This window comes from Pseudophryne corroboree, chromosome 8 (assembly GCF_028390025.1).
Source record: "Pseudophryne corroboree isolate aPseCor3 chromosome 8, aPseCor3.hap2, whole genome shotgun sequence".
Taxonomy (NCBI): domain Eukaryota; kingdom Metazoa; phylum Chordata; class Amphibia; order Anura; family Myobatrachidae; genus Pseudophryne; species Pseudophryne corroboree.
In genome coordinates, this window is record NC_086451.1 from 57804981 (window position 1) to 57831283 (window position 26303).

Here is a 26303-nt window from a genome sequence, read left to right on the forward strand (position 1 = left end):
TGGGGATTGGGACACTGGGTGGGAGAGGGTGGGAGAGGGACATATTGGGGATTGGGACACTGGGTGGGAAAGGACGCAGGGTGGCAGAGGGACATATTGGAGATTGGGACAATGGGCTGGAGAGGGAACACAGGGTGGCAGAGGGACATATTGAAGATTGGGACACTGGGTGGGAGAGGATGCAGGGTGGGAGAGGAACATATTGGGGATTGGGACACTGGGTGGGAGAGGACGCAGGGGGAGAGGAACATATTGAGGATTGGGACACTGGGTGGGAGAGGACGCAGGGTGGGAGAGGAACATTGGGGATTGGGACACTTGGTGGGAGAGGACGCAGGGTGGGAGAGGGACATATTGGGGATTGGGACACTGGGTGGGAGAGGATGCAGTGGGTGGGAGAGGACGCAGGGTGGGAGAGGAACATATTGGGGATTGGGACACTGGGTGGGAGAGGAACATATTGGGGATTGGGACACTGGGTGGGAGAGGAACATATTGGGGATTGGGACACTGGGTGGGAGAGGAACATATTGGGGATTGGGACACTGGGTGGGAGAGGAACATATTGGGGATTGGGACACTGGGTGGGAGAGGATGCAGGGTGGGAGAGGAACATATTGGGGATTGGGACACTGGGTGGGAGAGGACGCAGGGTGGGAGAGGAACATATTGAGGATTGGGACACTGGGTGGGAGAGGACGCAGGGTGGGAGAGGAACATTGGGGATTGGGACACTTGGTGGGAGAGGACGCAGGGTGGGAGAGGGACATATTGGGGATTGGGACACTGGGTTGGAGAGGAACATATTGGGGATTGGGACACTGGGTGGGAGAGGATGCAGTGGGTGGGAGAGGACGCAGGGTGGGAGAGGAACATATTGGGGATTGGGACACTGGGTGGGAGAGGAACATATTGGGGATTGGGACACTGGGTGGGAGAGGAACATATTGGGGATTGGGACACTGGGTGGGAGAGGAACATATTGGGGATTGGGATACTGGGTGGGAGAGGAACATATTGGGGATTGGGACACTGGGTGGGAGAGGAACATATTGGGGATTGGGACACTGGGTGGGAGAGGGTGGGAGAGGGACATATTGGGGATTGGGACACTGGGTGGGAGAGGACGCAGGGTGGCAGAGGGACATATTGGGGATTTAGGACACTGGGTTGGAGAGGAACATATTGGGCATTGGGACACTGGGTGTGAGAGGACGCACGGTAGTAGAGGAACATATTGGGGATTGGGACACTGGGTGGGAGAGGGTGGGAGAGGGACATATTGGGGATTGGGACACTGGGTGGGAGAGGACGCAGGGTGGCAGAGGGACATATTGGAGATTGGGACACTGGGCTGGAGAGGGAACGCAGGGTGGCAGAGGGACATATTGAAGATTGGGACACTGGGTGGGAGAGGATGCAGGGTGGGAGAGGAACATATTGGGGATTGGGACACTGGGTGGGAGAGGACGCAGGGTGGGAGAGGAACATATTGAGGATTGGGACACTGGGTGGGAGAGGACGCAGGGTGGGAGAGGAACATTGGGGATTGGGACACTTGGTGGGAGAGGACGCAGGGTGGGAGAGGGACATATTGGGGATTGGGACACTGGGTTGGAGAGGATGCAGTGGGTGGGAGAGGATGCAGGGTGGGAGAGGAACATATTGGGGATTGGGACACTGGGTGGGAGAGGAACATATTGGGGATTGGGACACTGGGTGGGAGAGGAACATATTGGGGATTGGGACACTGGGTGGGAGAGGAACATATTGGGGATTGGGACACTGGGTGGGAGAGGAACATATTGGGGATTGGGACACTGGGTGGGAGAGGAACATATTGGGGATTGGGACACTGGGTGGGAGAGGAACATATTGGGGATTGGGACACTGGGTGGGAGAGGATGCAGGGTGGGAGAGGAACATATTGGGGATTGGGACACTGGGTGGGAGAGGACGCAGGGTGGGAGAGGAACATATTGAGGATTGGGACACTGGGTGGGAGAGGACGCAGGGTGGGAGAGGAACATTGGGGATTGGGACACTTGGTGGGAGAGGACGCAGGGTGGGAGAGGGACATATTGGGGATTGGGACACTGGGTTGGAGAGGAACATATTGGGGATTGGGACACTGGGTGGGAGAGGATGCAGTGGGTGGGAGAGGACGCAGGGTGGGAGAGGAACATATTGGGGATTGGGACACTGGGTGGGAGAGGAACATATTGGGGATTGGGACACTGGGTGGGAGAGGAACATATTGGGGATTGGGACACAGGGTGGGAGAGGAACATATTGGGGATTGGGACACTGGGTGGGAGAGGAACATATTGGGGATTGGGACACTGGGTGGGAGAGGACGCAGGGTGGCAGAGGGACATATTGGGGATTTGGGACACTGGGTTGGAGAGGAACATATTGGGCATTGGGACACTGGGTGTGAGAGGACGCACGGTAGTAGAGGAACATATTGGGGATTGGGACACTGGGTGGGAGAGGGACATATTGGGGATTGGGACACTGGGTGGGAGAGGACGCAGGGTGGCAGAGGGACATATTGGAGATTGGGACACTGGGCTGGAGAGGGAACGCAGGGTGGCAGAGGGACATATTGAAGATTGGGACACTGGGTGGGAGAGGATGCAGGGTGGGAGAGGAACATATTGGGGATTGGGACACTGGGTGGGAGAGGACGCAGGGTGGGAGAGGAACATATTGAGGATTGGGACACTGGGTGGGAGAGGACGCAGGGTGGGAGAGGAACATTGGGGATTGGGACACTTGGTGGGAGAGGACGCAGGGTGGGAGAGGGACATATTGGGGATTGGGACACTGGGTTGGAGAGGAACATATTGGGGATTGGGACACTGGGTGGGAGAGGATGCAGTGGGTGGGAGAGGATGCAGGGTGGGAGAGGAACATATTGGGGATTGGGACACTGGGTGGGAGAGGAACATATTGGGGATTGGGACACTGGGTGGGAGAGGAACATATTGGGGATTGGGACACTGGGTGGGAGAGGAACATATTGGGGATTGGGACACTGGGTGGGAGAGGAACATATTGGGGATTGGGACACTGGGTGGGAGAGGGTGGGAGAGGGACATATTGGGGATTGGGACACTGGGTGGGAGAGGACGCAGGGTGGCAGAGGGACATATTGGGGATTTGGGACACTGGGTTGGAGAGGAACATATTGGGCATTGGGACACTGGGTGTGAGAGGACGCACGGTAGTAGAGGAACATATTGGGGATTGGGACACTGGGTGGGAGAGGGTGGGAGAGGGACATATTGGGGATTGGGACACTGGGTGGGAGAGGACGCAGGGTGGCAGAGGGACATATTGGAGATTGGGACACTGGGCTGGAGAGGGAACGCAGGGTGGCAGAGGGACATATTGAAGATTGGGACACTGGGTGGGAGAGGATGCAGGGTGGGAGAGGAACATATTGGGGATTGGGACACTGGGTGGGAGAGGACGCAGGGTGGGAGAGGAACATATTGAGGATTGGGACACTGGGTGGGAGAGGACGCAGGGTGGGAGAGGAACATTGGGGATTGGGACACTTGGTGGGAGAGGACGCAGGGTGGGAGAGGGACATATTGGGGATTGGGACACTGGGTTGGAGAGGAACATATTGGGGATTGGGACACTGGGTGGGAGAGGATGCAGTGGGTGGGAGAGGATGCAGGGTGGGAGAGGAACATATTGGGGATTGGGACACGGGGTGGGAGAGGAACATATTGGGGATTGGGACACTGGGTGTGAGAGAACGCACGGTGGTAGAGGAACATATTGGGGATTGGGATACTGGGTGGGAGAGGACGCAGGGTGGGAGAGGGACATATTTAGCATTCTGATTTAACATTAAAGCCTACCAGTCCTTGATGGGCACCCTGCGTGGCTCCAGCGGCGGCAGGTACAGGAACCAGGTGCACGTCCGGCGGCAGCTGAGACGAGATCTGGACGCATCCCACGCGGATGCCTGGTGAGGCTTCCACAGCGGCAGGGAGAGCCAGGTGCACGCCACGGAAGGAAGCAGCATACTGTAAGTGCAGCAGGCTGGCCACTTCCTTGCCTACTGCTGCACTCTTTTTTTATTCAATAAAAAACCTGACTTCCGATGCAGTGCAAACAAAGTGCCGGTGTGTGTGTGTGTGTGTGTGTGTGTGTGTGTGTGTGTGTGTGTGTGTGTGTGTGTGTGTGTGTGTGTGTGTGTGTGTGTGTGTGTGTGTGTGTGTGTGTGTGTGTGTGTGTGTGTGTGTGTGTGAATGAACGAAGCAGGCAGCGGCACTCAGGGTCTTATGCAAAAGTTCAAGTGTATTTAAAATCACTCCATGAGCTCCAACGTTTCGGGACACGCAAGTCCCGTTGTCAAGGTGAGTAACTCACCTTGACAACGGGACTTGCGTGTCCCGAAACGTTGGAGCTCATGGAGTGATTTTAAATACACTTGAACTTTTGCATAAGACCCTGAGTGCCGCTGCCTGCTTCGTTCATTTCGTTGCCTACAGCTTTTTCATATATATACATATATATACATAATTATATACATATATATACATATATATACATATATATATATATATACATATATATATATATATATATATATATACACACACACACACATATATATACATATACACACACACATATACATACATATATATATATATACATGACCCTACACGGAGGCACCCGGTGCAGTGAGGTACACTATAGGAGAGCCGGATCCAAAGGACATTGTATCCACACATATATATATATACACACACACTCGCACACCCAACCGCCCCCCCCCCCCGGACCTCATGGGGACTTAATCCTGCTCTGCACTGTTTGGCTGCATATGTAAAGCTTTGGAAGAACAGGACCGACAGCAGCTGAAAGTGGCAGGACTTCAGATGACCCGAGAGGACAAAGCTACAGTGTCCTGGGGGGGGGGGGGGGGGGGCGGAACTTACCAAACATATGGGCGGAACTGCAGACTTTCCGGGGTAAGGGGGCTGGCTCCAGGCTCAGTGTGAGGAAAGAGTGGAGGAGGGGACGGAGCTTATCATCCGGGAACAAAGCCTTGGATGACATGGGAACAGAACGTCAGACAATTTGAGGAGCACAGCTGCCGGCAACATAGATGGGGGCGGAGCTTATCGTGGTCTGGGCGGAGCTTAGCCCAGCTCGGTGTCGGACTCGGAGTTTCAGGTAACACGGGGGTGACAGGGGATGTGCACACTGCTGAGGGGATAGGCGGAGCCTTGGCCGGGAGGGAGGCGTATACTGTTGACAGGAGAAAAGTATTACTCCTGTCATCGCTGGGCTGGCTGGATTCACTGCAGGGGATCCCATGGGCCGATTTTCAATGGGGGGCCTGGAGCTGCAGCTCCATCCGCCCCATTGTTAATCCGGCCCTGGTCACACGCTGTGCAGTGTAAAGGGCGCGGATAGCATAGCACTATATCCACAAGTGAATCCCTGTTTAGGGGGCAGTAAAGGCAACCACCCCCCTGGCGCAAGTGCGATATTTAATCTGGAAAGACTGAGACCTTTGTGCAAGTGAGAGTAAGATCCCTTAACTGAAAGAGACATAGTTTATTAACCAAGAGATCCTCATTGCTAACTGAGTTATAGTTGTCAGGAGACACTACAAACCCTTCGCTAGCTACATCCTCTTGTGACTAGAACTGAGATGCATTGATGTTATTACAGCCCAGAATTCTTTATATAATTTTGTGCCAGTTCCCCCATTGCAACGCTGTGGCACCACAGACTTTTTACAAGGGCTCCAACGTTATTTACCGGTGAAGATCATTACACCTCTGCCAGGGAAAGCTAAAAATATTAATTGGTATTGTTAAATGTGTTTTTCATCACTTTTCTGATGACCACATTATAGATTGTGATTGTAATTGTAATTCTAATCTGCCAATATCTGTGGTCCAACTGATTGACATTTGCATTTTTTAATGATCGATTGTGATGTGAATTGACTTCTCTTTATTCTTCTTGATGCCCAATTATTCTTGTGATTATCTAAATTTAATGCCAATTAACCAATCATCATCTTCAATCCAGAGTTCATTGAGGCTCAATAAAAAGATATCCTGTTGGAATTGCTGACTCACTCCTGTTTTGTATCAGTCTATCCTGCCTTTCTGAACACGGTACTACAGAACAAGGTACGGGGAGAAACATTTCAGGGAAAAGGTCCATCACATAGCCACCCAACACCTATGATACCTCTCTCAACCACTTAGACATACCCGCCAACCCCGGGGTGTTACACATGGTCCACATATTTTGAGGCCGAACCTCCTTTTTATTTTAGGTTCACACCTGAATAATGGGTCAAGCAGCTAGAGTGACCCTCTCCTCAATAACAACCTCCCTTCCCCATACAATATAATGACATGACATGGCCATACACATTAACAGATAAACAATGTACAGTATATCAGACCCCAAGGCAAATAACTGATGGGATAAGGCTATTTATGGTATTATTTATGCCATTGTTATCTATGATATTATTTATAGAATTGTTGGGCAATTTAGCATTCTGAACAAAATGGTTCTTTAGTAGACTGCTCTTGAGATGCCATTTTTTTGCTCCTTTGTAAAAACATATACTCAAAGTATAAAATATTTATTGTGATATTTCTCACAATATCATATACTCATGGTCAGTATTCAATATGTGGAGTTTTCCGTCATTCTGTGTCAAACCTCCACTTCCAGGTGACTTTAAAATTGTGTATTACGCAGTGGCGGCTGCTATCCCTGGGCTTCAAAGCAGTGGCGTAACTACTGCCCCCGCAGTCCTCGCGGTGGCTTGGGGGCGAGGGGCTGCGGGGGCGCCACTGATTACAGCAGACTGACATGCGGACGAGCGCCCGCATGTCAGTCTGCTTTTCCTTCCCGCCGCCGCTTGTTGGAGGGACACGGACGGCACAGCGTGTGCCTCTCCTGTGTCCCTCCTGCATCATCTCCGGCGGCCGCGGGTCTAATAGGGGGAAGTGCCGTCCGTGAGCTCTAATTGGCTCACGGACGGCACTTCCCCCTATTAGACCCGCGGCCGCCGGAGATAATGCAGCAGGAGGGACACAGGAGACGCTGTGCCCTCCGTGTCCCTCCAATAAGCGGCGACGGCGGCACTGGGGGGAATATCTGGTACTGGGGGGGGGGGGATGTCTGGCACTGGGGCATATATGGCACTGGGGGGGAGATGTCTGGCACTAGGGGGGATATCTGGCACTGGGGCATATATGGCACTGGGGGGGGGGATGTCTGGCACTGGGGGGGATATCTGGCACTGGGGGGGGGGGGGGGTCTGGCACTAGGGGGGATATCTGGCACTGGGGCATATATGGCACTGGGGGGGGGATGTCTGGCACTGGGGGGGATATCTGGCACTGGGGGGGGATGTCTGGCACTGGGGCATATATGGCACTGGGGGGGAGATGTCTGGCACTAGGGGGGATATCTGGCACTGGGGCATATATGGCACTGGGGGGGGATATCTGGCACTGGGGGGGGGGGATGTCTGGCACTGGGGGGGATATCTGGCACTGGGGGGGGGATGTCTGGCACTGGGGCATATATGGCACTGGGGGGGATGTCTGGCACTGGGGCATATATGGCACTGGGGGGGGATGTCTGGCACTGGGGGGGGGATGTCTGGCACTGGGGCATATATGGCACTGGGGGGGGGATGTCTGGCACTGGGGGGGGGATGTCTGGCACTAGGGGGGATATCTGGCACTGGGGGAATATCTGGCACTGGGGGCATATGTGGCACTGGGGGGGAATATATGGCACTGGCGGCATATCTGGCACGGGGGGAATATCTGTCACTGGGGGCATATGTGGCACTGGGGGGGAATATCTGGCACTGGGGGCATATGTGGCACTGGGGGGGGGGGGGTATATGTGTACCTGGCACATGGGGGGGGGCTATATTTGGCACCGGGGGCATGTGAGTACCTGGCACCGTGGGGGAATATCTGGCACTGGGGTCATATGTGGCACTGGGAGCACAGCCCTAGCAACAAGGACTACCTCCTAGCAACGAGCATGACACCCAGTGCATGAAACACCTGACAACGAGCATGACACCCAGTGCATGAAACACCTGGCAACGAGCATGACACCCAGTGCATGAAACCCCTGACAACGAGAAGGTAAATGAAAAGTAATTAGAAGCCTTACTGTAGGACTTAATGTGTAATGGGCATTACGGTGTGTGGCATAATGTATCACGGACATTGCGGTGTGTGTCATAATGTGTCACAGGCATTACGGTGTATGGTATACTATATCGCGGGCATTGTGATATGTGGTATAATGTCTCAGGGTCATTGCAGTGTGTGGCATAATGTATCACGGACATTGCGGTGTGTGTCATAATGTGTCAGGCATTACGGTGTGTGGTATACTATATCACGGGCATTGTGGTATGTGGTATAATGTCTCAGGGTCATTGCAGTGTGGCATAATACATAACGGGCATTGCGGTGTGTGGCATAGGGTATAACGGGCAGGGCATTGCGGTATGTGTCACAGGCATTACGGTGTATGGTATACTATATCACGGGCATTGTGGTATAATGTCTCAAGGTCATTGCGGTGTGTGTCATAATGTGTCACAGGCATTGTATGTGCTATAATGTATCAGGGGCATTGCAGTGTATAGCATAATGTATAACGGGCATTGCGATTCCTGTCATAATGTGTCGGGGGCATTACGGTGTGTGGCATAATGTGTCACAGGCATTACGGTGTGTGGCATAATGTGTCACAGGCATTACGGTGTGTGGCATAATGTGTCGGGGGCATTATGGTGTGTGGCATAATGTGTCATGTGCATTATTGTGTGTGGAATAATGTCTAAGGGCCATTGCAGTATGTGGCATAATGTATACTGGGCATTACTATAAGGAGGAAAAATGACAAATAATGTAAGGGGCATGAATCAGGATTATTTTTCTTTCCTGTGGTGGCTAACGTCTGGGCGTGCAGGTTGCAAAACTGGGGTATAAGGTAGTCTTTTCCTGCAATACCACGCCCCTTTATGAGAAACCACGCCCATCCCAACAAAACCACGCCCCTTTTTTTGCAGCGCGCGCCTTCGGCGCGCGCATATTTATCCCTTTCTTGCTCCAAATTATGCGGCGGGGGGGGCGCCAAAGAATTTTTTGGCTTGGGGGAGAAAAATTTCTAGTTACGCCACTGCTTCAAAGTAATGTGAATAGCGCCAGGAAGGAGGTCCCGGAGTTATTCAATTGCACACATCGCTAGTCGGGAGATGCAGGTTCATGCGCCTTAAGCCAGGTGTTTAGTAGTGAGAATCTGCATTCTCCGACTTGCGTGCCTGCCGCGCTACTGTTTGCACCGCGCTAAGGCCAGAAAACAGCATTGCAGGACTAGTTTAGACTGATACCTGCTCGCACCTCAGGAGGGGTGCGTGGAGAAATCCTCTGGTTGGGCATAATAGCATGGCCAATTGAATAGCTTCCGGAACTCATTCCTGTTACTTTTAACATCGCTTTAAACTGAATCAAGACCAGTGAGTGTTAGCTACACCTACAGCAATGGTAGCTACACAAGGCATACTGACTTTCTGGCTGCCACATGCGACAGGGGGCATCCAGAGCGGTATTACAGGGAGCGGTATTATGCGCACAGCGTCTATTCACCGCTGCTCTGCTAAGCAGGGCAGCGAGTGCAGGAGATTCCCAACTGACCCCCCCCACCGCGGGACAGTGCGGCCCGCGGGTGGGACAGCGGGACAGTCCCCAAAAAACAGTACTGTCCCGCAAAAAATGCATGTAACTGTGACAGGGAAGGTGTGCCCCTCTCAGCTCTGGGCCCCATAGCAGTTGCTCTCCCTGCACCTATGGTAGCTTCGCCCTTGTATATAACACATGTAACTGTGACAGGGAAGGTGTGCCCCTCCCAGCTCTGGGCCCCATAGCAGCTGCCTTCCCTGCACATATGGCAGCTTCGCCCTTGTTCCACGGATACAACCTGCAACTGTCCTGGTGCTATCAGATTTTATTTTTATTTGTTTTACACTAGTTTCACTTTCATTTTTAAGGAGTAAAGGTCTTTGGAGCTACCACTCCCCTTAGTATCCCATACAAGTATACTGCCAGCTCTCATGGATGCAACTCGGAGGTCTCACACTGGGACATGGCTGCTGTTTATGTTAATGCTGGTAGCACCCCTTCACGATGTTGAGTGTCTGGAACCTGTCAGTCTGACCATAGCTGCTGCCTCTGCTGTTGCCCTGACCAGCTACGCGTCCCATCGCCTGTACTGCAGACTGACCCAGAGATGCGACGAGGAGAAGCCGTTCAGCACCGCAGGTGAGACCCTGCAGCCTAACTGCGCAACCAGATCACAGCATGGACCCTGTCTGGGGGAAGCAATAGTGGGGCCTGAGGAAGATAATAGGGAACTGAGCTGGGTCTTTGTGATGGTTGGGAATTAAGAATAGAAAAGTTAATTAGCATTATTATTTTCCCACATTTATGTTGCAGCAGCTGCAACACAGCTACAAATAAATAAGACCAGCAATACAACACATTTGTACACAAAGACTTTAATTTAGCTCCTGATAGGTGTAAAAGTAAAGTAGTTTCAGGACTGGAAAAATAAAATTATAAATGCACAGGTAACCACTGTGAGAATACAATGGTCACTGCTTAATTACCTACCGTTAAATCCTTTTCTCGTAGTCCATAAGGGATACTGGGGTTTCACTTAATACGATGGGGGTATAGATGGGGTCCAAAGGAGCCGGTGCACTTTAAATTTCTTCAACTGAGTGTGCTGGCTTCAGCCCCCCAATGCCCCCTCCCACAGCCAGTCTAGGTAAAACTGTGCCCGAAGGAGAATGGACATACTTGAGAGAAGGAACAGAACACGCAATGAGTGGTGAGATTCACACGGGTGTAGTGTGGTATGCCGGCGGCCATCATACCGGCACCGGAATCCCGACCGCCGGCATACCGGCAGCTGGGCAAGCGCAAATGAGCCCCTTGGCAGTTCGCTGCGCTCGCCATGCTGTGGGCACGGTGGAACGCTACACAGGCCATGCTATTTATTCTCCTTCCAGAGGGATCGTGGACCCCCAAGAGGGAGAAAAGTTGCCGGTATGCCGGGTGTCGGGATTCCGGCACCGGTATACTGTGCGCCGGGAACCCAACAGCCGGAAAACTATATACCACCCGATTCACACACCAGCACACCATAATACAAACCGACCAGCAACAGCTGGCAATAAAACAACAGCAACAGCTGAACTGGTAAACTTTTACAAAACAAAGACCTGAAGAAAAGTCAACGCACTGAGGCGGGCACCCAGTATCCCTTATGGACTACGAGAAAAGGATTTACTGGTAGGTAATTAAAATTCTATTTTCTCTAACATTCATAAGGGATACTGGGGTTCACTTAATACGATGGGGACGTCCCAAAACTTCCACAACTGGCTGGAAAGTGCGGAGGCATCTGCAGCACCGCCTGCCCAAACTGGGTATCCTCTTTGGCCAGGGTATCAAACCTGTAGAACCTCACAAAGGTGTTCTTCCCCGACCAGGTAGCAGCTCGGCATAGTTGCTAGGCCGAGATACCACAGCAGCCGCCCAGGAAGACCCCACTGATCTTGTAGAGTGGGCCTTCAGAGATTGCGGAACAGGTAAGGCTACCGATACATAGGCATGTTGGATAGTCAATCTAAGCCATCGAGCAATGGACTGCTGAGAAGCAGGGCAGCCCTTCTTCCATGTATCTTAGAGCACAAACAGGGAATCCGTCTTTCTGATCCGAGCTGACCTTTTGATATAGATTTTCAAGGCTCGCACAGCATACAATGCCTCCCTAGGAGCAGAAGTGCCAGAACTTGACGGAACCACAATAGGTTGTTCAAGTGGAAAGCAGAGACAACCTTCGGCAGGAACTGCTGCCGAGACCTAAGCTCTGCTCTGTCTTCATAAAAAATTAAGTATGGACTTTTACACGATAAGGCCCCCAATTCGGAGACACACCTAGCAGATGCTAAGGCCCAAAGCATGGTAGTATTTCACATAAGAGACTTGAACTCCACAGATTCCAATGGTTCAAACCATGAGGACTGTAAAAATTCCAAGACAACCATTAGATCCCAAGGTATCGTGGGTGGCACAAAGGGAGGTTGTATATGAAGGACGCATTTTAGGAATGTCTGGACTTCTGGGAGTGTAGCCAATTTTCTCTGGAAAAAGATAGACAAGGCCGAAACTGGACCTTGATGGAGCCTAGGCGTAGGCCCAAATCCACACCAGTCTGTATAAATCATAGGAAGGACCCAGATTAAAATCTGCTACAGGATACCGTCGTCCCACACACCAGGAGACGTACTTGTTCCAGATGCGGTGGTAATGTTGTGACGTAACCCCTTTCCCGGCTTGGATCATGGCTGAAATGACCTTTATGGGAATTCCCTTCTTGGATAGAATCTCCCGTTTAACTGCTATGCCATTAAACAAAGCCGTTGTAAGTCTGGGTATATGAACGAACCTTGCTGAAGAAGATCCCTTTTAGTGGTAGGGGCCACGGGTCTTCCACTGCTAGAGCCAGAAGCACTGCATACCAAACTCTTCTTGGCCAATCTTGGCAATGAGGATTGCCTGAATCCTTTCCCTTTTTATTCTATTTAGAATTTTTGGAAACAATGGACTTGGATGGAACAGATATACCAATTGGTATATCCAAGGCGTCATCAGTACGCCCACTGCTGACGTCTGAGGGTCCAGTTTGGGAGCAATAATGATGCAGGCTCTTGTTGAGACGAGACGCCATCAGGTCTATCTGTGGATAGCGGCTTCTGGTCGGGTGGCCAGTAGGAAGGGGTGTCGCCCGTGATGTCCCACACTCCCCCCCCCTTCTTTTCCTTTGTGGTCTCCACAAACATTTGATTGACTGCCCAGTCAAAATCTGGATCCGCAAATCGCGAAGCAGGCACGGCCTGGTCCGGCTTGACCTTGGGGGCAGCGAAGTCTGGACAGGGACAGCCGGCCCAACCCCGCCGGCGTCACTGGGTGGAGGTGCCTCCTCTTCCGGTAGTGCCAGCAGGGACAGTTCGGGAGGTGGCCTCAGAGGAGATGGTGCCCACCAGTGTAGGACAGCGTGGGATGTGGTTGGTTCTGCCGAGGCATCAGAGGACGGGGGGCCGGGGCTGCACAAGATCGCAGCATGTTACTGTGTACGACGCGGCCAGGGGTTAAAGTGAGCCAGAATGGGGCGAAACTGCGTTCCGTCAGTTCCACTTGGAGACGGAATGTAGTTCCGCCTCCTCCGGCTCACCTAACCCGATGTGTGCCAGCGCTGCCCGGAGATGCCGGGCGCCCTCTGAGATTGTGTTGCCAGCGGGCATCAGGCTCTCTCTCCACAGAGGAAGCTGGCGGCAGGAGCTCACTACCGGCGCTGTCAGTGAGCGCTATGGGAGAGACGCCATGTCGTGAACTTGGTGTGGTGGTCGGTCATCACCATTGTGTACTTGTACCCTTGCACCAACTCGCCGATGAGCACGAAGTCAATCATTTTGAGTTGCAGGGGTCGGGATGGTTTGCGCCTTTTGCTCCGTGGTGGCCTCACACCTCTCGCACACTCGACATACCTCTTCCACCACCTACTGGATTCCCGGGCAGAAGTACTGCTGGCGTAGCCACTTGAGTGTCTTTGCCAAGCCAAGGTGGGCACCCACTTCATGGGATTCTGATACCAGGTCCCAGGCGACTTGCTCGGGGATGACAATCTGCCACACAGTGTGGAGTTCTTGCTCGAGGTAGGTGCGCTGATACAGCACGCCTTCCCGGATGGCCAGTCGGTTCCACTGATGCAACACCTCCTGACCCTCACAACCCAGCTGGCTTCTTTTGTAGCGGGCCAGCCAGTGTCCCTGCTCCTTCCATTGGCGGACGGTCCTCAAGTCCGGGTCCGGCCCTTGTTCTGCTGCCTAATCCTGGGGGGATTTTTGTAATTGGGACCACAACTAGTGGCCTGCTTGGCCTCCGGAGGGGACCCAATCCTGATAAAGTTCTTCATCGGTGGGGCCGGTGGGGGCGTATACTGCGTATACTTCATTTTGTTCTTCATCGGTGGGGCCAGTGGAGGCGTATACTGGGAAGCAGGACAGGGTGTTGGCATTGGCATTGTCCTTCCCATGCCAGTAGCGTATTCTTCTCTTCTTCCTCTCCTGGCCACCCTGGACTTGGGACAGCATGGCCCCCAGGCCCTTGTGGCTCCCATCGGTGTAGCGTAGGAACGGTTGGTCGAAATCCACATAAGGCAATACTGGAGTTTGGGTAAGGGCTTACTTTAGTTAATGGAATGCATAGTCCTGCGCCTAGCCCCACTCGATTGCTCTTCTCCGGGAGTCGGTTGGTATCCCCCGTAGTAACTCATGTAGGGGACCAGCGATCTTGGCGAAACCCTTGATGAATCGCCGATAGTAGCCCACTAGGCCCAAGAAAGCCTGTACTTTAGTCACTGTGGTCGGCGTCTTCCATCCTTGTATCGCAGCCAGCTTGCTAGGGGTGGGTGGCACCCCCTATGTGGAAACCAAGTGGCCTAGGTATTACAGGCTGGGCTTCAGGAGGTGACATTACCAGAGCTTCAGCTTGAGGCTATAATTTTCCAAACACTGTAAACTCAAATCCAGCTTCCACAGGTGTTCGTCAAGGGTAGGGGCGAACACAATAATGTCGTCCAAATATATCAAGATGACCTCAAAGTTCAGGTCCCCTCAGGCAGTGTTCCATGAGGTGTTGAAAGGTGGCAGGCATGTTGGAAAGTCCAAAAGGCATCCTGCTGAAGTCAAAAAGCCCCATGGGAGGGATGAAGGCAGTCTTTGCCTGGTCCCGTTCCGCCACTGGTACCTGCCAGTAACCGCTGCCCAAATCCAACGTCGAAAAGTATTGGGACTTCCCTAGTGCGGCTAACGACTCCTCGATGCGGGGCAGGGGGTATGCGTCTCTCACCGTGCAGCTGTTCAGCTTCCAGTAATCCACACAGAAGCGTAGTGTGCCATCTTTCTTCTTGACTAGGACAATCGGGGCCGCCCAGGGGCGCTTTCTTTAATGACTCAGTTGTCTAGCATTTGGTGGATCATGGTTTTTGCCTCCTGATATAACCGGGGCGGGATGGGGCGGTAGCGCTCACGGATGGGGGAACTGGCACAAGTGTTGATCTCGTGTTCTAGCTCCTGGGTGTAGCCAAAGTCCTTTTCGCTGCGCGAGAACACCTTCTGCCTCTTCCACAGCATGCGCTCTAATCATTTGACATCTGCCGGAGTGATCTGGTCCAGGGTTGCGTCCATCTGTTCCAGTATGGCCCGACCATTCCAGGGGGTAAATTTACTAAGGTGGGAGTTTTTTTTTAGAACTAGTGATGTTGACCATAGTAACCAATCAGATTCTACTTAACATTTATTAAGCTGCTTCTAGAAGGTAATAGATAGAATCTGATTGGTTGCTATAGGCAACATCACCAGTTCTAAAAAACTCCCACCTTAGTAAATTTACCCCCAGCTGTCAGTGGGCATTTCTTTTTCCTCAACTGTCACCACCAGCGTCCAAGGTGTCCCGGCATCCGGGTGGAGTGTCAAGGTTTGCTCTGGTTGGATGTGGCCCATCGGGGTTGTGTGTAGCTGGGCCATGGGCATCCTTGCAGGGATTTGTGCAGGGTGGTCCCCGAGATTACAGATCCGGATGGGCACTGGGCCACTTCGGACCATGGCGAAGGTTCGGGCCACCACCAGCCCGGTCTCCGTTTGTCAGATCCAACATGGCTTGATGAGGACCTCCATTCCCTCCAGTCGTCGTTGTGACTGTACGGGCAAGTCCAGGATTACCTCCTGTTGGGTAGGGATTCTCACTTTCTGCTTGTGTTGGGTTCTGATTTGGCCAAGGGGGTCCCCCTTTTCCAGTAGATTTTGGCTCCTCACACAGTTGTACCACTCTCTGGATGGCTTGTTGTACGGGCTTCTACACCTTTGTGTCTCTAGTATCAGGGTCCTTTCTCTTGGATCAGGGCCCGGTCCAGGCAGCACAGGATATTCAAGCCAAGGATGACGGGTCCTTGCGTCAGTTCCTTCCCTGCGACTACCATGACACCCTTCTTCCCCAGGGACTGGTCATACAGTTCCACCTCGATCCACCCCCCCCACAATGGGGATGGGGAGGTTGTTGGTGGCCTTGAGGGTAACCCAGCTTCCTACGCTCATCTTTTTCAGGTGGGCGTAGTGTTCCTGGAAACATTGTTCGGACATGGTCGATACCTGTGAGCCCGTATCTAGGAGGCATCATTGGTTCTTCCCCACCACCCAGGCTATTACAGTAGGGCACTCTCCAATTAGGTCCGAGGAGTTGTTGATGTCCATGCGCTCGGTCCTTTTCCTCATGGTTTGGCCTGCAACCGCGAGGGAAGTTAATTTAAAGGTCTCCGTGGATAGTTCCCGACAAGCCTTGCTTCCGGGCATTCCCGGGCGAAGTGCCCCAGTCGGTCGCACTCCCAGCACCTGGGTACTTGGGTGTTCCTTCTTCGTGCCCTGGCCATCTCTTGGATGGTGGGAGCTCCCCACCTTCGGTGACACTGAAGGGAGCTGGCCTCTGATCGCCGGTCTGCATGGGCACCCTTGGGTCCGTTGCTGGCCTTCTGGGCCTCTGTTTGCTCTACCCGCTGTTTTAGCTGGGATATCGCCTCTCGCATCTGTAGAAGTAACGTAGTCAGTGTTTCCCCTCCACTGTCTAGCAGATTGGCTTCTGGCATGGTTGGGTTGACCGGCAGGGCCTGCTGTAAGGCCATAGGTGGTCATTCCGAGTTGTTCGCTCGCAAGCTGCTTTTAGCAGCTTTGCACACGCTAAGCCGCCGCCTACTGGGAGTGAATCTTAGCTTATCAAAATTGCGAACGAAAGATTCGCAATATTGCGAAAATACTTCTCTGTGCAGTTTCTGAGTAGCTCGAGACTTACTCTGGCAGTGCGATCAGTTCAGTGCTTGTCGTTCCTGGTTTGACGTCACAAACACACCCAGCGTTCGCCCAGACACTCCTCCGTTTCTCCAGCACTCCCGCGTTTTTCCCAGAAACGGTAGCGTTTTTTCGCACACACCCATAAAACGGACAGTTTCTGCCCAGAAACACCCACTTCCTGTCAATCACACTCCGATCACCAGAACGAAGAAAAAAACCTCGTAATGCCGTGAGTAAAATACCTAACTGCATAGCAAATTTACTTGGCGCAGTCGCACTGCGGACATTGCGCATGCGCATTAGCGACTAATCACTTCCATGTGTGATCGCAGCCTCTGTATAGAATCAGGATGTCTTTTTCTGCCGGATCTTTTACACTTAGCATGTGAGCCCAGATACTAATGAAGATGCCTGCGTCCACAGACGGATACCCAGTGGGCGGGACAGACTTCCGCTATCAGTCGCAGGGATTTTCTGCGCACTTTGGCAGATTCTCGCATTAGCATATGAAAGTAAGTAGAGTGCCAGGGGCGTAAGGTAAAGCCACCTGACATGCATCCGACCCTAAAGCTGCAGTGTACGGCCTATATAAAGTACATGAAAGTGTTGGGAAATCATCCTGAACCTCACAAAAGGGGCAAATTAGGTAGCAGGACAGCAGCGCCATAACAGGGTGATCCTCTACAGCCTGGCGCCTCCCTGCTTTGCATACCCTTGCTGAGCGGGTAGCGCCGGCTCTACCGGGCATCAAGAGCCTGCTGATACTTGTATTACACCTGTAAAAAAAAAAAAAAAAATGAAACACAAGACACACACAAAGACAGCCCCACCGTCTCCTTTTACCCATAGGATCCCTACCCCCTACTCACTACTTGCACAAGTGCGGTCAGCCCCCGGAAACTAAAAGTAATGCGATCACTTTACTTTTACACAACATAAGGACGGGCACCTATCACACTATCTGTCCCTACATTGATACATCCGGGCGGTAATTTTTTTTTTCTCTCATTGCCACGAATAGAGGCGATAAGAAATTATAATTATCAGGTCAAAAACCTGATAATTAATAAATGGCCCTTTTATCTAATTGGACCTATTTTTTTCTTCATTCCAGCACTGAATGCAGACTTGACAAACAGACTTTTTGGACAGCCCCTGGCTAAAGCAGCGATCATCTGGGCACTGACAGACTTTATGGGCTCTGAATACCCCCAGAAGGCACTGACCTTATCACTACACGGATGGACAGGAACTGGCAAGAATTTAGCCAGCAAAATTATTGTGGAGAATATTTACAAGCTGGGAATGAAAAGTAAATGTGTCCATCTCTATGTGTCTACTCTGCATTTCCCACACGAAGACCGGATCCCTTTGTACCAGGTATTTGGGGGTATATTTACTAAGATTCAAAATTGTCGGCATTTGGAGGGAGATTAAATACGAATTACATCGAATGTGTGAATTAACAAACTTTTTTTTTTTATGCCTCATTTACTATGCTGTCGTATTCTGCATTTTCGTGTTTTCCGATGTCGATGTCATTCGTAATGTCAGGCAGTGTTTTACGGGAGTGATTAGTAAAACACTGCCGGACTTAACACAATGAATCCCGGCCGGATCTGTGAGATCCGTGCAGGGCTTCATTGTGTACCTTAAAAGAAGTGTATAAAGTGTTAAAAATCCTGAAAAAAATTGCGTGGGGTCCCCCCTCCTAAGCATAACCAGCCTCAGGCTCTTTGAGCCAGTCCTGGTTGTAAAAATACAGGAAAAAAATTGACTGGGATTCCCCCATATTTTAACAACCAGCACCGGGCTCTGCGCCTGGTCCTGGAGCCAAAAATACGGGGGACAAAAAACGTAGGGGTCCCCCGTATTTTTAACACCAGCACCGGGCTCCACTAGTCGGAGAGATAATGCCACAGCCGGGGGACACTTTTATATTGGTCCCGGCAGCCCTGGCATTAAATCCCCAACTTGTCATCCCTGGCCGGGGTACCCTGGAGGAGGGGGGACCCCTTAAATCAAGGGGTCCCCCCCCTCCAGCCAGCCAAGGACCAGGGGTGAAGCCCGAGGCTGTCCCCCCCCCCCATCCGTGGGCGGTGGATGGGAGGCTGATAGCCTTTTTTATTCGGGTATTTTCTTTGTAGTAGAACTACAGGTACCAGCAGGCCCGTTCCCCCCCCCACATGCTGGTACTTGTGGTTCTCCAAGTACCAGCTTGTGGGGGAGGCTTGCTGGGACTTGTAGTTCTGCTACAAAAAAACAATATTCTTTTTTTACACAAAAGGCTATCAGCCTCCCATCCACCGCCCACGGATGGGGGGGACAGCCTCGGGCTTCACCCCTGGTCCTTGGGTGGCTGGAGGTGGGGGACGCCTTGATTTAAGGGGTCCCCACTCCTCCAGGGTACCCGGCCAGGGGTGACTAGTTGGTGATTTAATGCCAGGGCCGCAGGGACCAATATAACAGTGTCCCCCGGCTGTGGCATTATCTCTCTGACTAGTGGAGCCCGGTGCTGGTGTTAAAAATACGGGGGACCCCTACGTTTTTTGTCCCCCTTATTTTTCGGACCAGGTGCAGAGCCCGGTGCTGGTTGTTAAAATATGGGGGAACCTCAGTCAATTTTTTCCCTGTATTTTTACAACCAGGACCGGCTCAAAGAGCCTGAGGCTGGTAATACTTAGGAGGGGGGACCCCACGCAAAAAAAAATTCAGATTTTTAACCCATTCCCACCCATTCCCACTGATAAGCATGCACGGATCTCACTGATCCGTGCATGCCTATCAGAATACGGTAAAAAAAAGCAGGTCTATTTGAAAACTGCTTTTTTTTACGATTTGTATTTTTTCACGGTAGTGTTTGGCTATTGCCGGCAGTGATTGTGAATACCAATTTTTAGTAAATTACCGAGTTGTATAAAATAACAGGCGTGTTTGACCGATGGTGTATTCATTTGTATTTTTTTTTTTTATTTAAAAAAAAATACGAATGCCCTCATCACCGCCGAGATTTCAGTTTAGTAAATTCCCGAGATGACACTTTGAAGAAAAAACACCAAATCGGTCAAAATCGGGAGCTTAGTAAATATACCCCCTGGTGTCTGCAGGTTGTGCAGAGATGCTTGCTTGAAAACTGGTTTATTCCTGAAGGGACATTTTTACATTCTATTTCTATGCATTCAAAGCAGAACTCCATCAGAAGGGAACTAACGAGGGGTTGATTCAGTCCCGGACGCAGTCCCGATTGACAAGCTGCAGGAATTTGGGGGTGGAAAAGGGGAGCGTTGCTCAAAATGGAGACGTGTCACTTCCGTTTTGGGGGCGTGCCAAAGTCAGAGAGTTTATCTTCTGAAGCAAATTCTCTGAACTCGGCAGCTTTGAGCGGGGGACATCCTAAGTTACTTCAGGGTACCATAGATGTCCGATGCTGCAACCGATGGTCACGATGTTGATCCGATGCTACATATACGGACACAGCTAGTGGATTACAGAAGCCGGCAGTTGGTGTATTTTGCATATTCCTGCAGCTGTGAATCCGTAAATAAATAAAAAATGGTAATAGTGGCTGCAACTGCGTCCACCTCACAATCTGGCCCTTACTGATCTATTACTGATGTATAGAGGACTTGCACTTTCATTTTATTTGGTTAGTGTGTTCAAACTTATCAACCAGTGTACTATGTTTTGGGCTCCAAAATGATCCCTATCGTAAATATAAATACAGCAAATTTAGATTTATTATTTGACCTGAAAGTGCAACGGTGTATACTGGGGTAATTCAGATCTGATCGCTGTTGTGCATTTTCGCATAGCGGGTGATCATGTCCAAACTGCGCATGCATATGCACTGCAATGCGCAGGCGCATCGGACAGCTACAACGGGCATCGTCGGTCAGCGACGGGATGGTGCGAAGGATCCATTCGCATGGGCGTACGCAAGGTGATTGACAGAAAGAGTTCCTTTTGTGGGTGGCAAGTGACCGTTTACAGGAAGTGTCTGTAAGTGCTTCACCCTCCCATGCTGGCGACAACCTCCCTGCAGCGAGGGACTGAGAGGGGGGAGCAGTGTCCGCCCTGTGGGGTCTTGAGCCACTGCTCCCGCTGACTGGACATTGAGTTCCAGAGGGGTCCGATCGCGCCCCGCCACAGGGGAACGCTCACCCCGGCAGCCAGGGAGCTGAAGTGTGGCAAGTGAGTCACTGTCCCCCATTGCAAGTGGGGGAACAGTGTGAATAGGGCGGCTAGAGGATAGGAGCGTGGTCTTAACCGCGCTCCTGGAAGGCTCAGCGGTACTGGGGTGCAGTGCTGGGAGGGGCGCCCTGGGCCAGCTCCGGACCCTACACTGACCACAACAAGCCTGTCGGGGTCTGTGGATCCAGACCAGCACAAAATTCTCCAGCCAGTATAATCTTTCAAACAGCGGGAAGACAGCGCCATTGAGGGGGCGGAGCTTCTCCTCAGAGCGGACCCAGCAGCGTTCAGTGCCATTTTCCGGCCTGCAGCTCACTGCCAGTGGATACACAGGTCCCTCCAGAGCGACTCCAGCTATCTGTACGGTACCAGGGGGTTATAGAAGGGAGGGAAGGCTGTGTGTAGATTGTGAGTTCGGTATATTTCCCCTTAGAGTAATCAGAATATATAAATGAATCCAATAAAGGTGTTCAAATGAATATATTTTCTTTATTCAGAATATAGTGTTAAAAACACATCATAAAGGAATTTTTTCTAACTCTATTTCTATCTAAAATTATATAGGCCCTCATTCCGAGTTGATCGGTCGCAAGGCGAATTTAGCAGAGTTACACACGCTAAGCCGCCGCCTACTGGGAGTGAATCTTAGCTTCTTAAAATTGCGACCGATGTATTCGCAATAATGCGATTACTAACTACTTAGCAGTTTCAGAGTAGCTCCAGACTTACTCTGCCTGTGCGATCATTTCAGTGCTTGTCGTTCCTGGTTGACGTCACAAACACACCCAGCGTTCGCCCAGGCACTCCCACCGTTTCTCCGGCCACTCCTGCGTTTTTTCCGGAAACGGTAGCGTTTTCAGCCACACGCCCCTGAAACGCCGTGTTTCCGCCCAGTAACACCCATTTCCTGTCAATCACATTACGTTCGCCGGAGCGAAGAAAAAGCCGTGAGTAAAAATACTTTCTTCATAGTAAAGTTACTTGGCGCAGTCGCAGTGCGAACATTGCGCATGCGTACTAAGCGGATTTTCACTGCGATGCGATGAAAAATACCGAGCGAACAACTCGGAATGAGGGCCCTAGTTGTGAATCCTAATACCGGTATACTTTAACAAAACAAACCAACATAAAACATATATAGTCTGTGTTACGCTTATTACAGCGATAAACCCACTCAGAGTCCACAGCTACAATCTCCAAACAAACTCCGATTTCTTTCAGGAGAGTTGAGCTTTTGCTGGGGAATACCAGTTCCTGTATCTCCAGAAGTAAACAGTGTACAGCCAGACCAAAATACTCTGCTTCACACGATATTCAGTCTTATTGTAACATAAGTATCTCCTAATATTTAAACAGCGTTCTTTGTCAGGAGTATATCATGCATGACTTACTTCAATGCCACATGTTCAAAAAGACACGGTTGTCTGCCGGCAGACAGTTGTTGGTGCCTCTGCTATCAACTAGTTTCGCCTAGACAGGCTTCCTCAGGATGGCCGAGTGCACCTCCTACCCCGTTCTTTAAACCCTCCTTGGCGTCTGTTGTCATGGCGACCGGGATCCCCTTGTGTACTGCGTCACGTCACTTCCGGTAAGAATCTTGCGCCTGTAAAGAACTCCGCCGCTTCCAGCGTTATGTTGCTATGGTAACTTGAATCTTCTCAATCACTATTACGCCTTGCGTCACGTCACTTCCATTCCTCGTCTGGGTTGTCATGGTTACTTGGACTCTTTCTGTTCACAGCGTTTTTTGTCCAAGTGACTTATCAGTGTCTCTTAGTGTCAATTCCGTCCTCTTATCCTAGGTAGATTTGACAGTGTCCATAGCTTAAGCTATTATAACAACCCCTGCTCTTCCAAAGTCCCAACATATTCGGAGTTATAATAATATTCGGAATTTATTATATACACATATCCTCCTTTGTACTTAGCATGTGGCACTCCATTGTTTCTTAGTTCAGCAATCAAAATGTCACATTCTGATTGTCCAGAAATATCACATACAATAACATAAAACAACACAAAACAGTGCCTATGTGTAATGTCATAATAAATAACACCCCCCATTTTAAAATGCACTTCCCTAATCTTTAGTTTCTATTAGAGATGAGCGGGTTCGGTTTCTCTGAATCCGAACCCGCCAGAACTTCATGTTTTTTTTCACGGGTCCGAGCGACTCGGATCTTCCCGCCTTGCTCAGTTAACCCGAGCGCGCCCGAACGTCATCATGACGCTGTCGGATTCTCGCGAGGCTCGGATTCTATCGCGAGACTCGGATTCTATATAAGGAGCCGCGCGTCGCCGCCATTTTCACACGTGCATTGAGATTGATAGGGAGAGGACGTGGCTGGCGTCCTCTCCGTTTAGAATAGATTAGAGAGACACTTGATTTACTAATTTTGGGGAGCATTAGGAGTACTCAGTACAGTGCAGAGTTTTGCTGATAGTGACCAGTGACCACCAGTTTTATTTATAATCCGTTCTCTGCCTGAAAAAAGCGATACACAGCACACAGTGACTCAGTCACATACCATATCTGTGTGCACTGCTCAGGCTCAGGCCAGTGTGCTGCATCATCTATTATCTATATATAATATTATATATATCTGTCTGACTGCTCAGCTCACACAGCTTATAATTGTGGGGGAGACTGGGGAGCACTACTGCAGTGCCAGTTATAGGTTATAGCAGGAGCCAGGAGTACATAATATATTATATAGTGAGTGACCACCAGACACACAGTGCAGTTTATTTAATATATCCGTTCTCTGCCTGAAAAAAGCGATACACACAGTGACTCAGTCAGTCACATACCATATCTGTGTGCACTGCTCAGGCTCAGGCCAGTGTGCTGCATCATCTATATATATTATATATCTGTCTGACTGCTCAGCTCACACAGCTTATAATTGTGGGGGAGACTGGGGAGCACTACTGCAGTGCCAGTTATAGGTTATAGCAGGAGCCAGGAGTACATAATATTATATTAAAATTAAACAGTGCACACTTTTGCTGCAGGAGTGCCACTGCCAGTGTGACTAGTGACCAGTGACCTGACCACCAGTATATATAATATTAGTAGTATACTATCTCTTTATCAACCAGTCTATATTAGCAGCAGACACAGTACAGTGCGGTAGTTCACGGCTGTGGCTACCTCTGTGTCGGCACTCGGCAGCCCGTCCATAATTGTATATACCACCTAACCGTGGTTTTTTTTTCTTTCTTTATACATACATACTAGTTACGAGTATACTATCTCTTTATCAACCAGTCTATATATTAGCAGCAGACACAGTACAGTGCGGTAGTTCACGGCTGTGGCTACCTCTGTGTCGGCACTCGGCAGCCCGTCCATAATTGTATATACCACCTAACCGTGGTTTTTTTTTCTTTCTTTATACATACATACTAGTTACGAGTATACTATCTCTTTATCAACCAGTCTATATATTAGCAGCAGACACAGTACAGTGCGGTAGTTCACGGCTGTGGCTACCTCTGTGTCGGCACTCGGCAGCCCGTCCATAATTGTATATACCACCTAACCGTGGTTTTTTTTTCTTTCTTTATACATACATACTAGTTACGAGTATACTATCTCTTTATCAACCAGTCTATATATTAGCAGCAGACACAGTACAGTGCGGTAGTTCACGGCTGTGGCTACCTCTGTGTCGGCACTCGGCAGCCCGTCCATAATTGTATATACCACCTAACCGTGGTTTTTTTTTCTTTCTTTATACATACATACTAGTTACGAGTATACTATCTCTTTATCAACCAGTCTATATATTAGCAGCAGACACAGTACAGTGCGGTAGTTCACGGCTGTGGCTACCTCTGTGTCGGCACTCGGCAGCCCGTCCATAATTGTATATACCACCTAACCGTGGTTTTTTTTTCTTTCTTTATACATACATACTAGTTACGAGTATACTATCTCTTTATCAACCAGTCTATATATTAGCAGCAGACACAGTACAGTGCGGTAGTTCACGGCTGTGGCTACCTCTGTGTCGGCACTCGGCAGCCCGTCCATAATTGTATATACCACCTAACCGTGTTTTTTTTTTCTTTCTTTATACATACATACTAGTTACGAGTATACTATCTCTTTATCAACCAGTCTATATATTAGCAGCAGACACAGTACAGTGCGGTAGTTCACGGCTGTGGCTACCTCTGTGTCGGCACTCGGCAGCCCGTCCATAATTGTATATACCACCTAACCGTGGTTTTTTTTTCTTTCTTTATACATACATACTAGTTACGAGTATACTATCTCTTTATCAACCAGTCTATATATTAGCAGCAGACACAGTACAGTGCGGTAGTTCACGGCTGTGGCTACCTCTGTGTCGGCACTCGGCAGCCCGTCCATAATTGTATATACCACCTAACCGTGGTTTTTTTTTCTTTCTTTATACATACATACTAGTTACGAGTATACTATCTCTTTATCAACCAGTCTATATATTAGCAGCAGACACAGTACAGTGCGGTAGTTCACGGCTGTGGCTACCTCTGTGTCGGCACTCGGCAGCCCGTCCATAATTGTATATACCACCTAACCGTGGTTTTTTTTTCTTTCTTTATACATACATACTAGTTACGAGTATACTATCTCTTTATCAACCAGTCTATATATTAGCAGCAGACACAGTACAGTGCGGTAGTTCACGGCTGTGGCTACCTCTGTGTCGGCACTCGGCAGCCCGTCCATAATTGTATATACCACCTAACCGTGGTTTTTTTTTTCTTTCTTTATACATACATACTAGTTACGAGTATACTATCTCTTTATCAACCAGTCTATATATTAGCAGCAGACACAGTACAGTGCGGTAGTTCACGGCTGTGGCTACCTCTGTGTCGGCACTCGGCAGCCCGTCCATAATTGTATATACCACCTAACCGTGGTTTTTTCTTCTTTCTTTATACATACATACTAGTTACGAGTATACTATCTCTTTATCAACCAGTCTATATATTAGCAGCAGACACAGTACAGTGCGGTAGTTCACGGCTGTGGCTACCTCTGTGTCGGCACTCGGCAGCCCGTCCATAATTGTATATACCACCTAACCGTGTTTTTTTT

At 50.3% G+C, this 26303-nt stretch overlaps 1 protein-coding gene across 1 annotated transcript in view; it reads left to right on the forward strand.

Moving 5' to 3' along the window:
• Nucleotides 1-10123: 10123 nt before the first annotated feature.
• Nucleotides 10124-26303, forward strand: part of LOC134948458 (torsin-1A-like) — a 105445-nt gene continuing 89265 nt past the window's right edge. Inside the window, exons 1-2 of the mRNA XM_063936440.1 lie at nucleotides 10124-10367; nucleotides 18129-18394. Of these exons, the coding sequence (XP_063792510.1) occupies nucleotides 10160-10367; nucleotides 18129-18394 (474 nt within the window). The 5' untranslated portion in view covers nucleotides 10124-10159. The remainder of the gene's footprint in view (nucleotides 10368-18128; nucleotides 18395-26303) is intronic.